The 13,825-nt window shown below is 42.5% G+C and overlaps 1 protein-coding gene across 1 annotated transcript in view; it reads left to right on the top strand.

Moving 5' to 3' along the window:
• LOC106571845 (metabotropic glutamate receptor 7) overlaps positions 1-13,825 on the top strand; it is a 136,744-nt gene that overhangs the window by 89,716 nt on the left and 33,203 nt on the right. The window contains exons 4-6 of the mRNA XM_045695915.2: positions 1,547-1,701; positions 2,822-2,959; positions 4,897-5,097. Of these exons, the coding sequence (XP_045551871.1) occupies positions 1,547-1,701; positions 2,822-2,959; positions 4,897-5,097 (494 nt within the window). The remainder of the gene's footprint in view (positions 1-1,546; positions 1,702-2,821; positions 2,960-4,896; positions 5,098-13,825) is intronic.

Genomic DNA, 13,825 nt, shown 5'->3' with positions numbered 1-13,825 from the left:
GAGACCTGAGGTCAACCTACCCCCTCCCCCTCCCATCTCATACTTCTGAGTGGCAGTAGCCTGCCTAGCTCACCAACTAGAATCAGAGCGCCCACTCCGACAAGGTTAATTGACCCACAGGCCCACACGGTGACATGATATCATTGACATGACGTGCAAATGAGCGATAGAAAACCGATCGCTCAAATGTCACCATTCGGAATATATGTATATTTTTTAAATATATATATATATATATATATATATATATATATATATATATATATATATTTTTTTTGTATGGGCGCCCCATGCCGCCCTCAGCAAGATGCCGCCTATGTCTAAATCTGCCACTGCCTCTGAGTCTTACAATGTCTCTTGAGAGGATATTCAACACTACAAGAAATAGACGGACGGATGGATAGACAGACTAAGCAGAGAGAAAGAAAGAGGGAGAGACCTCGGTAATGTGTGGAAGACAAAGAGGGAGAGAGATTGAGAGAGCTTATTCTTTATGTAAATGGGATGTTTTTTGTTGTTGTTGGTGAAATCACTTGGTTTTGAGAAACTTATCCCACCAGCAATAAACTTCCTCATTGCTTGTTCTGCAGTATGGGGGCCATGGATAAACATGAACAAAGGACCCAATGTCACAGGTGTCGTAGGGTAGAGACCAAGACGCAGCGGGAAAATGTATACTCATCTTCTTTTATTATGGTGAAGAAGGGAAACACATACAACGTATACAAAACAAAACGAACTTGACAGTCTTGTCAGGCAAAACAGCTAACCAAGAACAATCTCCCACAAAAACCCATGAAAAACAAACTCCTAATTATAGGACCCTCAATCAGAGGCAACAATAACCAGCTGCCTCCAATTGAAGGTCCAAACCCAATTAACTAAACATAGAAATACAAAAGACTAGATAGAACATAGAAATATACTAACATAGAACAATGACTAACAAACCCCAGACTAATAAATCAAATACCCCTCTACCTAAACACATACACAAAACACACCCTGAACCACATAAAACAAACACCCCCTGCCACGTCCTGACCAAACTACAATAACAAATAACCCCTATACTGGTCAGGACGTGACAGCCAAATACGTCCTTTTAGAAACGGCAAAGCTCTCAATATAGTGATGCAGGTCTTTAGATGTTGAACACATGAGAGTGTATAATTCTGAACTTTATCTGCAATGTTGTATTCTATTTTGTTGGACTCAAGCGATGTTTTTCTATGTATAAGCATGCTTTAGCGTTTCTCGTGTGAACAATGGGAACCAGAAAGCATGCGCTTGCTTACACACGTATTGAAAGTTTGAATGTATTGAACTTTTCCTTTAAAATGCTTTCACATCTTATAAATGGATTTAAAACACAGAGAACATAAATACATACTATAGTGTAAATATACAATAAATATAAATGACACCCAACTTCTGTAATGTACTGATATATATATATATCTCTTCATAGGTTGCTGTGGACCCACTAATGGATTGCATGTGTCCCTTCTGCTTTCTCCTAATTCACACATGGCTGCCCTTGCAGGGGTGTTCTCAATGCTACCAAGAGAGCCAATCAGGTGGGCCATTTCCTGTGGATTGGATCGGACAGTTGGGGGTCGAAGAGCAGCCCAATACACCAGTTAGAGGACGTGGCTGTGGGAGCAGTCACTATACTGCCCAAACGCTCATCTATTAAAGGTACACACACACACACACACACACACACACACACACACACACACACACACACACACACACACACACACACACACACACACACACACACACACACACACACACACACACACACACACACACTATATGGACCATACACACTATAATGACCACAGGCTTATGTACAGTAGTAGGAGACGGTAGAACACAGATTGTTGTACTGCGGTCTTGTGCGTAGCTCACAAACTATTGTTTTACCAGCAGTTCTGCTCAATGTCACTACAATAATAGCCATTTATCATTACAATCTGGGGACTAGCTGGAAAGTGAAGTGTGGGTTTTTAATTAGACAGGTCTAGACAGGACAAGACTTGGTCTGGTAAGAGCCAGAAGGCAAGAGGAGTATATTAAACCAGCATGCATCATTGATGTCCCTTTCAAAAGAAAATCAGCTGAGTCATTCAGTCATGATTAGTCATCTCTCTGATTTAGCTGATAAAACCGACTATGTGAGAGAGAAGAAACCCATGTAGACATTACTGTAGGACTATGAGTACGTCACAGCTGGAAATGATACATCAAGCCAGTCTTTGGGCTTGGTATCAATTAATGTTACTGCTGATCTATTGATTTCATTGTTTATTACAGTAATTCATTTTCACATGGTAGAATACGTTAAAAAAAATAGTGCAACATAAAATACATTATACTGGTGAGGTCAGAAACCCTGAGTGTGTGTATATAGAACCCCCACAGTATAATTTATCATAAATAAATACAAATGCCCAAAGCATAAAGCGTATTACACAAAAGTTAATAGATAAAATCTATGTACATGCACTATATATGCAGACACCTACAAGGTACTGCCCTCCTAACGAAGTACTGTGCATATAGACTTCATATACTAACCCTGTTATTATTTATTATGCATCCTGTCATATTCATGTGATTTCCAAGATTAAAGATCCATGTCATACATAGGAACTGCAGTGGTCAAAATAGAATGAAAAGTGGTTAAGTTGTACTGTAGCTATGAGACTAATAAAACTCCTAACAGCCAGTACAGCACAGCGCTCCAGTAACACTTCCCAAGTCTCGCTTAATTACTTTCAGAATTCTCTTTTCTTTTTCCATTCTCCAGGCTTTGATGAATACTTCACCTCGCTCACCCTGGAGAATAATCGCAGAAATGTGTGGTTCGCCGAGTTCTGGGAGGAAAATTTTGACTGCAGGCTCCTCAGCTCCTCCAAACGAGAGGACACCAGCAGGAAATGCACAGGTAGGTAGCCAGACATTTGTTTGCTTGGGTATTTGTATTTTGATGTGTTTGTTTGTGGGAGGGGGCATTGCCATTGCCAATGTAATGCATTTGCACTTTAATGCATGTCATGCTCCTATACAAGGCTACAGGTATAGGAAGAGACTTAAATTGTAGTACATATTTTAATGCAGACTTGAAGGTGTAGGCCCACTGGATAATGCAAATAGCTTAAATAGCTGGTCCTACTGAGAGAGTAAAGTTGTGCCCAGTTGGGTAAAGGCACCATGTCAGCAGTGTTCAGCTGTTTCATGTATGCTAAGTAGATGGTAGAGCAAACATGTATGCCATTTGGAGAGATACTGATCAGAGAGACTACACAGAAATGATGCAAGTAAGATACAGTAACTCACTATTGATGCACCCAGAGAGCTTTATTACTGACAATGCTTTAATCTAGCTGCAAGCATTATTTGTAATGAGGTGTGTTGGGACTTGGGAGCATTGGTAGTGTGGAAGTGTTGCTTACAGTGATATCTATCCATCCTACAGGTATGCCAACAATGCTAAAAGAGATACAATACCACTATGTCAGTGCTAGTGACAGGGATTTATATATTTGATATGGCTTGAAGTACTGAAGGGCCTTGTAGCTATAGCAGTTGGAGTGACAGGGATTTGTTGGTATAATATGTTATATAGCGCCTTTCATCATTTCTTTATGTGCCACATGCTACAGATCATTGCACTCTCCATAAACTACATACAAATTTAATTTAGAATATCAACAAAGCATATAAGCATTGTACAAAGACACTAAAATGCCTCTTATTCACATCCACGTACTTCTGCCATACTAAGGAAGATATTCTCTTTTAACTGTGAAGTCGGCGTATAGCTGCTTCCATTTCTGTCTTTTTCACATCTAACCAAGCCGATCTATATTTATGAATGTGAGGTACTGAAGGGAAGGTATTTTTTTTGCATTCAAAGTTGTTTCTATCAACGCTCTACTCACTGCTCTGGAAAACAACAAAGGTTATCTGTGGGCTGAAATGTATGTTGAAAGGAGAGAAACTGGAGAAAATGTCAACATTTATTCCATTTGACCTTTTTCAGCTTTTGCCAGTCTCCCACGTTGTATTCATATTCGGCCTTGTGGCACAGCCTGTCTTTTTTCCTTCTTCTTATGATCAAGTTCGCAACGTGAAGTGGGAGTCTTTATTCAGTATTTACATGTGAAAATCACACAGTGATCTCTGGCAGCTTTTCCCCACAGTGCTGTATAGCACACCACAGTTCATCTGTTATTTTGTACTGTGGATTTACGAGCTGCTTTCCAGTTAATGCATCCTTGTTAATTACTGCTTGCGTCTTTCAAATGAATATATTCAGCATCCATATGCCACACTTAATGACATAACCTGTTCACATTAGCACATAAAAAAGGTGCAATACACATCAGGCAAAGGATCCCCACCCACAAAAAGTGAGAGATAAGAAATCCCCCACCAACCTGAAGCCATTCATTACACATTCAGTCAGGGTATCACCAGTGAAATGAAAAGACCTAGTCCATAGTGAAAGGGCAGAGGAGCACTGAAGAGAGACTGTAGTCGAGCATGGTGCTGCTGACAATGCTAGGAGATTCCTCTAGAATGCCTCTCGTCATGGCCTTGAACACTCCTAAAATGGGACAAAAGATACAAATCTCAACTATAGGGCCTATAGTGGGCTGACTTCGCTATACAATATGCATATGTACATATGGTATTCAGTTCCACCTGCTCATCTCCTTCTTGGGTAGAATTTGGTTTTGCGGTACTGCAACAGAACTCTGCAGGAATGTGACCCATGCCGTGTTACGCACGCAACAGGGTAACTGATTCACAGTGTGTGACTGTGTCCTTTTCTTGACCTCTCCTCTCTCCTTTCTCTCCTCTCTCCTCTCTCCTCAGGCCAGGAGCGGATCGGGATAGACTCCAAGTATGAGCAGGAGGGGAAGGTGCAGTTTGTAATAGATGCTGTGTACGCCATGGCTTATGCCCTCCACAATATACAGAGAGACCTGTGTCCAGAGCACTCTGGCATTTGCCCTGGGATGGAGGCAGCCGAGGGGAAGACCCTGCTCAAGTATATACGCAACGTCAGCTTCAACGGTCAGTCCATTTGTTATCCCTGGACCCTGTTCATGTGTGTATCCTCATAAAAATATGGGCAAGGTGAAAAAGCATGTTTCTCAAATAAGGACATACTGTATTTATTAAAAAAACTACTGATAAATTGTAATTGTAAATCATTATGTACAGATACAAATAAGGAAAGGTGGGAGGTAAGATAGAAGCATGAACGTGCAGAGTCAGAGGCACTGGACTCTCAAACACGTCTTATTTATTTCTGATGTCGTTTACACCAATTGCAAAATATCATACTGCGTGAATTATTTATTCTAAATAGGTTTGATTTTTACATCTTTTCACATGCGAAAATAAGTTGTTGACCAATATAAATTATTATCTAGGACATTGGGAGGTCGCGCACTGCCACTGACAGGTCTGTGGCTTTGTTGTGTGAATTGATTCATTAATTTCTGTGTGCCTGTTTTTTATGTTTGCAATCTATCAGTGCAGCAATGTATCAATTTAACCAATGTGATCACATCACACCAGAGCTACACGTCGCTCTCGCCATTCTAACGTCACTGCCAGTTCATTGCCAATGCTGTAGCCTCTTTTACAGGCATTCAGCAAGCAATAGGATCGATCGATGCTTCTCTCCTCGAATAAGCCTAGGCCTATTAGTGTAAAAATAATTGCTCAAAATAAGTTTCAAACTATATTACTGTTCATTGTCTATATATACACTCAGAAAAAAAGGGTTTCAAAAGGGTTCTTCAGCTGTCCCCATAGAAGAACCCTTTTTGTTCCAGGTAGAACACTTTTTAGTTCCAGGTACCTCTGTGGAAAGGGTTCTACATATAACCCAAAAGAGTTCTACCTGGAGCCAAAAAGGGTTCTTAGAAGGGTACTCCTATGGTGACAGCCGAAGAACCCTTTTAGGTTCTAGAGTGTAGGCTACTCGTTAAGAGCTAGAGAGAGGGGGAAGATAGGCCAGTGAAGTTGCCAGCGAAGATGTGTTAATTGGGCCAGAAGGGAACAGTGAAGAAGGCAGAGAGATGTGTAAGTTAGAAATTAATTAATATATGAATGCATAATTTGTATAGCCTATATATTAGGCTATATATTATAGGCCTGCTATAGTGAATCTAGGTGACCACATGTGCTATAGGCAACTCTAAAAGACAGAGACAAGAAAATATCCGCCAGAGTTTACCCTTAAGTGGTCACCTAGATAAGTGGTTGCACAGATTTAGATAAAGCACTCAAATAACCACCCATTGCTTCACAAAAAATGTAATAACGCCTGATCATTAGGCCGCTACGGACAGGTTGTGTGCATGTGTTTCTATTTTCAAATGGTTGTAAATTTCATCTTCATATAGCCTATATCACAGCTGTCTCTATCTCCCCCTTCAAACTTTGCGTGTCAATTTATATGATAGGCTACATTGATTTAGCATTATTCTATAACATAGACTAGTTTTTGATATTCTACAGTGTCACGGTAGTCGTACGGAGAAGCGGATCAAAGTGCAGCGTGTGTGTCGTTCCACATTTTATTTACACTGTGAAACTATGCAATAAATATAAATGAACTGAATGACAAAAACAACAAACCGTGACGCAGAGGTGAAACATACATTGACTCAAAGATAATCTCCCACAAACCCAGGTGGGACAAGCACCAACTTAAATATGACCTCCAATTAGAGACAACGATGACCAGCTGCCTCTAATTGGAGATCATCTCAAACAAAGCCCAACATAGAAATACAAAAACTAGGACAACCCAACATAGAAATACAAAACTAGAACATAACATAGAAAAACTAAACTAGAAACCCCCCCTGTCACGCCCTGACCTACTCTACTATAGAAAATAACAACTTACTGTGGTCAGGACGTGACTGTACCCCCCCCCCACCCCCCAAAGGTGCAGACTCCGAATGCAATTAAACAACAACAAGAAAAAAAAAGGGAGGGTGACAAGTGTCTATGGCGGCTCTGGTGCAGTACACAGAACCTTATCATCCAGCGGATCCTCCAGCAGAGGAGGCGGCTCTGGTTCGGGGCATAACCCCCGCTCCGCCAAGCTGATCCCTCCGCTTTTGTATCACCGGAGCATGGATCATCACCGGAGGCTCCGGGCTGCAGGCCGCCGCTGGAGGCTCCGGGCTACAGGCCGCCGCTGGAGGCTCCGGGCTGCAGGCCGCCGCTGGAGGCTCCGGGCTGCAGGCCGCCGCTGGAGGCTCCGGGCTGCAGGCCGCCGCTGGAGGCTCCGGGCTGCAGGCCGCCGCTGGAGGCTCCGGGCTGCAGGCCGTCTCAGGAGGTTCCGGGCTGCAGGCCGCCGCTGGAGGTTCCGGGCTGCAGGCCGTCTCAGGAGGTTCCGGGCTGCAGGCCGTCTCAGGAGGTTCCGGGCTGCAGGCCGTCTCAGGAGGTTCCGGACTGTCAGGCCGTCTCAGGAGGCTCCGGACTGCGAGGCCGTCTCAGGAGGTTCCGGACTGTGAAGCTGTCGCATGAAGCTCCGGACTGTGAACTGTCGCCGGAAGCTCTGGACTGGGAACTGTCGCCGGAAGCTCTGGACTGGGAACTGTCGCCGGAAGCTCTGGACTGGGAACTGTCGCCGGAAGCTCTGGACTGGGAATGTGCACTGGAGGCCTGATGCGTGGGGCTGGCACAGGTGGCGCCAGACTGGTGACACGCACCTCAGGGCAAGTGCGAGGAGCAGGCACAGGGCGTACCAGGCTGGATAGACTCACTGGAGGCCGGGTACGTGGGGCAGGCACAGGATATACTGGGCCGTGGAGGCGCACTGGAGGTCTTGAGCGTAGAGCTGGCACAACCCGTCCTGGCTGGATGCTTACTTTCGCCCGGCAAACGCGGGGCACCGGCACAGGATGCACTGGGCTGTGAATACGCACTGGCGACACAGTACGCAGAGCCGGCGCAGGATATCCTGGACCGAGAAGGTGAACTGGAGACCAGGAGCGCTGAGCTGGCACCACCCTTCCTGGCTGAATGCTCAACCTAGCTGGACAAATGCGGGGCGCGGGCACAGATCGCACCGGGCTGTGAATGCGCACTGGCGACACAGTGCGTATCACCGCATAACACGATGCTTGCTTCTTCACTCGCTCCCCACGGTAAGCATGGGGAGTTGGTTCAGGTCTCCACCCTGACTCTGCCAATCTCCCCCCCCCCCACAATTTTTTTATTGGGGCTGCCTCTCGGGTTTCCATTGTTGCCGTGCTAGTGCCTCATATATTCGCCGTTCATCTCTCGCAGCCTCCATCTGCTCCCTTGACCGGCGATATTCCCCGGCCTGCCTCCAGGGTCCTCTCCCGTCCAGGATTTTCTCCCATGTCCATTTGTCCTGCTTCTCCTGGGCACGCTGCTTGGTCCTTTGGTGGTGGGAGATTCTGTCACGGTTGTCGTAAGGAGAAGCGGACCAAAGTGCAGCGTGTGTGTCGTTCCACATTTTATTTACACTGTGAAACTATGCAATACATATAAATAAACTGAATGACAAAAACAACAAACCGTGACGCAGAGGTGAAACATACACTGACTCAAAGATAATCTCCCACAAACCCAGGTGGGACAAACACCAACTTAAATATGAACTCCAATTAGAGACAACGATGACCAGCTGCCTCTAATTGGAGATCATCTCAAACAAAGCCCAACATAGAAATACAAAACTAGAACAACCCAACATAGAAATACAAAACTAGAACATAACACATAGAAAAACTAAACTAGAAATCCCTCTGTCACGCCCTGACCTACTCTACTATAGAAAATAACAGCTTACTATGGTCAGGACGTGACATACAGAAAGTTTTTGAAGCTAAGGCAATGTTTTTGTAAAAGAGAAATGTTATTTGCTTAGGGACTGTACGTTATTTATAATAAGGAACACCTGGAGAAAATGTGACCTCTCTGAAATTAAAATGGATGGCCCTCCCTTCAGTAAAATATATTTTTACCTGACCCTCCCCTATATCCATTTTACGTTTTAATTATTATTTTGGGTAAGAACATGCCTACCTATTTACCCTCATTCCTAGGACAGACCAGAGCCTTAGCTATGCAGTTTTAGAAATGGTTCTTTGTTTTGTAAGCATTACATGGCAAAGTAGCCAGTAGGTTGTGGATTTGCAGACCACCGCAGAAAATATTTCATTATAATGAAAGAACTGCATGAATTTAACATCTTATTTGCAGTCTGAGAAAAAAGCCTTTTATAAATGGATTTCCTGCAATTCTAAATAATTTTACATCATAATACCATAATACCACAACAGAGCATGACAAGGAATGAGCACATGCTGCAGCACCAAATAAGTTTTGATTTGTTAAAAAATAACATACTCTAATTTTGGAACAGTGATAAAGTTGTCTATCAAGTGTAAAGATTGAGCGCAACAGAACCAGTTACACTTGATGTATCTGATCATCAGTGAAAAATGGTGTTTGACCAGATACAATGCTATTTCACAGTAAACAAATTGACAACACACTTTCAGCACGCTTATAGGGAAGGACACTCAACAAGCACAGCATTTACACAAATGACTGATGATTGGCTGATAAAAATTGATGATAAAATGACTGAGGGGGCTGTCTTGTTAGACTTCAGTGCAGCTTTTGACATTATTGATCATAGTCTGCTGCTGGAAAAACATATGTGTTATGGCTTTACAGCCCCTGCTATAATGTGGATAAAGAGTTACTTGTCCAACAGAAGAGAGGGTGTTCTTTAATTGAATCCTCTCAAACATAATCCAGGTAGAATCAGGAATTCCCCAGGGTAGCTGTTAAGGCCCCTTGCCCTTTTTCAATCTTTACTAACAACATGCCACTGGCTTTGAGTAAGGCCAGTGTGTCTATGTATGCGGATGACTCAAAACTATACACATCAGCCACTAAAGTGACTGAAATGACTGCAACAGATAACAAAAAGCTGCAGTTAGTTTCGGAATGGGTAGCAAGGAATAAGTTAGTCCTAAATATTTCCAAAACTAAAAGCATTGTATTTGGGACAAACCATTCACTAAACACTAAACCTCAACTACATCTCGTAATGAATAATGTGGAAATTGAGCAAGTTGAGGTGACTAAACTGCTTGGAATAAACCTGGATTGTAAACTGTCATGGTCAAAACATATTGATACAACAGTAGCTAAGATGGGGAGAAGTCTGTCCATAATAAAGTGTTTTTCTGACTTCTTTACAACACTATAAACAAGGCAGGTCCTACAGGCCTGGTTTTGTCGCACCTGGACTACTGTTCAGTCGTGTGGTCAGGTGCACCAAAGAGGGACTTGGGAAAATTCAAGTTGGCTCAGAACAGGGCAGCACGGCTGGCCCTGAAAAGTACACGGAGAGCTAACATTAATGACATGCATGTCAGTCTCTCATGGCTCAAGGTGGAAGAGTGATTGACTTCCTCATTACTTGTTTTTGTAAGAGGTGTTGACAAGCTGAAGGTACCGAGCTGTCTGTTTAAAATACTAGCAAACAGCTCGGACACCCATGCATACCCCACAAGCCTTAACACCAGAGGTCTCTTCACAGTCCCCAAGTCCAGAACAGACTATGGGAGGCACACAGTACTTGTCACGTTCTGACCAGTAAAGGGGTTATTTGTTATTGTAGTTTGGTCAGGATGTGGCAGGGGGGTGTTTGTTTTATGTGGTTCGGGGTTGTTGATAATATTGTTTATGTAGAGGGGTGTTTGTTTAGAGTATTCCGGGGTTTTGGTCTATGTTCTATGTTAGTGTATTTCTATGTTCAGTCTAGTCTATCTATTTCTATGTTTAGTTAATTGGGATTGGGCCTTCAATTGGAGGCAGCTGTTTTTCGTTGCCTCTGATTGAAGGTCCTATGTATAGGGGTGTGTTTATTATGGGAATTGTGGGAGGTTGTTTGTGCATAGCTGTGTATAGCCTGCATTACTGTTTGTCGTCCGTTCGTTTTCTTGTTTTGTTTCGTCAGTGTTCTTAATAAAGTTAAAATGAGCACTCAACCCGCTGCGCCTTGGTCCACTTCCTACGACGGCCGTTACAGTACTACATAGAGCCATGACTACATGGAACTCTATTTCACATCAGGTAACTGATGCAAGCAGTAGAATCAGATTTAAAAAGCAGGTAAAAATACACCTTATGGAACAGCGGGGACTGTGAAGAAACACAAACATAGGCACAGACACATGCGTACACACACATCATAACATGCGCGCTATACACACACGTACACATGGATTTTGCGTTGTAGATATGTGGCTAGTTTTTCATATACACAACCCCAGCAGCGCAAAAACTCTGGAAGGAAGTACATTTTCTTTAAATATAACTTTGCCCTGTGCTTCTCCGATATTTGCTCTTCTTATAGCCTAGGCCAATAGCCTATAGTATAGGCTATGGATCATTTGATTGAGACCAGACTTGATAGCAGAGAATCAGTGATGCGGGGCATCACCGGGCAAACATTGAGATATAATAAGATAACTAATTATCAAACCCAAAGCAATATGACATTTAACCTCTTGACGCACGCCAAGAATAGGGGGTGCTACAGCAATTTTTTTTAAATACATGCCCATTTTAAACGGCCTCCTACTCAAACTCAGAAGCTAGGATATGCGTATAATTAGTAGATTTCGATAGAAAACACTCTAAAGTTTCTAAAACTGTTTGAATGGTGTCTGTGAGTATAACAGAACTCATATGGCAGTCAAAACCCCGAGACGGATCCTAACAGGAAGTGGAAATCTGATTTGTGGACTCAACTATAGCACTTTGCCTATAAAACACACCGTGAGTTAGGATTCATTGAGCACTTCCTATGGCTTCCACTAGATGTCCCCAGTCTTTACAAAGTGGTTTGAGTCTTCTACGGTACAAACTGACCGAATGACAGGCTGTGGAACTTGGTCATAGGGGGAGGGCCATTACCATTATGACGCGGGCGCCCCTGCCTACCCTCCCCTTTCGAAACGTTTAGAAAGACAATGCAATCGTCCCCCTTGAATATTATTGAAGCTCTGGTTGAAAAAGGCCCTAAAGATTTATGTTATACAACGTTTGACATGTTTGAACGAACTTAAATATTTTTTTTTTGCACATTCGTGACGAGAAGTCCCGCGCACTACGGTACATTTTGAGTAGCCTTCGGAACGCGCTAACAAGAAGAAGCTATTGGGACATAAATGATTAACTTTTTCGAACAAAACTACATTTGTTGTGGACCTGGGATTCTTGGAAGTGCCTTCTGATGAAGATAATCAAAGGTAAGGGAATATTTACAATAGTATACAAGAGTAGATTTGATATTCGATTGTTCCAAGATGGCGCTGACCTGTATCGCTAGCCTATTTTTCTGAGTATAGCATCCCCTTTTATTGCAAAGTGTGATTTCCCAGTAAAGTTATTGTTAAATCTGGCAAAGCGGGTGCTTTCACGAGATGTTAATCTATAATTCTTTGAATGACAATATTACATTTAAAAAATGTTTTTGAATAGTAATTTAGTAAATTGTACTGCTGATCCACCGGATGCATTTGAGGGAAAATATTTTGTCAACGTCATGCGCCGATGTAAAATGCTGTTTTTATATATAAATATGAACTTTATCGAACAAAAGAATGCATGTATTGTGTAACATGATGTCCTAGGAGTGTCATCTGATGAAGATTGTCAAAGGTTAGTGCTGCATTTAGCTGTTTTTTGGTTATTTGTGATGCATGTGGTTGGTCGGAAAATGGCGATGTGGCTACTTTGACGATACACTCCTCTAACATAATCTAATATTTTGCTTTTGCTGTAAAGCCTTTTTGAAATCGGACAACGTGGTTCGATTCAGGAGAGGTGTATCTATAAAACGATATAAAATAGTCCTATATTTGAGAATTTTTATTTATTTAATTTTGTTATGGTTCGGTTATGAATATGGCGATATGATTTTTCGCTGGATGTTGATCCCGCATGCGGGACGAGCGCTTCAAGATGTCAACTATATACTACACCCTCGTCCTAACTGAAATTGAAAAAGCATGACCCTCTCCCATATTCCTCCAGGTAACAATTGTGTAAATTCCGTTCGCTCCCTTATGTGCCCAAGGGAGATGTGCTGCAGGCGGCTTTGATTTATGGGTCCTTTTAAGAGGGTGGGTGTGCATGTATGAGTTCGCTAATTATCTATCTCCATTCAGAGAGTTTCCTAAAATAGGCCTTGCCTGTCTGGACTTCATCTCTTTAATCAGATAGAAAGAAAACTGTAGGCAGCAAGTGTCATAATAGTCAGCATATGTGCAAGGAATCATGACAGGTGCTAGTTTTGCATGTCCTCTCTTATTAAATGGGGTGCAACTGAATGAAAGGTAGCCAAGCTCCTTTAATGATTCATCCTATTGGATGAGCAGCCTATCCTAATATTTTCAGTAGCATATAATTTTTCCCTTAGTATATGATCTTTCTCTCATTACTGCATGCTCTCCATTCACTTTGAACAACATATTGCCATTGAGAATGACCGCAGCAGTGTTGGAGACGTTATGCAATTTTTGGGGAAAAGTGGAGGGAAAAACGCATCAGACCTGGTGTGTTCACGGTTTAGTTGTTTTATACAAACAACATGCATATATCTCAGCTAGTACACCAGTCGTTTAAAATTCAACTGAAAGTGGCGGAAATGAAATGTTACAATTGACCCCAAAGGCAGGGTTAAATGTAACACTGTAAAAATGTTAATTTAAAATAC

The sequence above is a fragment of the Salmo salar genome, chromosome 15 (genome assembly GCF_965601325.2).
Source record: "Salmo salar chromosome 15, fSalSal1, whole genome shotgun sequence".
Lineage (NCBI taxonomy): Eukaryota > Metazoa > Chordata > Actinopteri > Salmoniformes > Salmonidae > Salmo > Salmo salar.
This window is presented reverse-complemented; position numbering and strand designations above follow the sequence as displayed.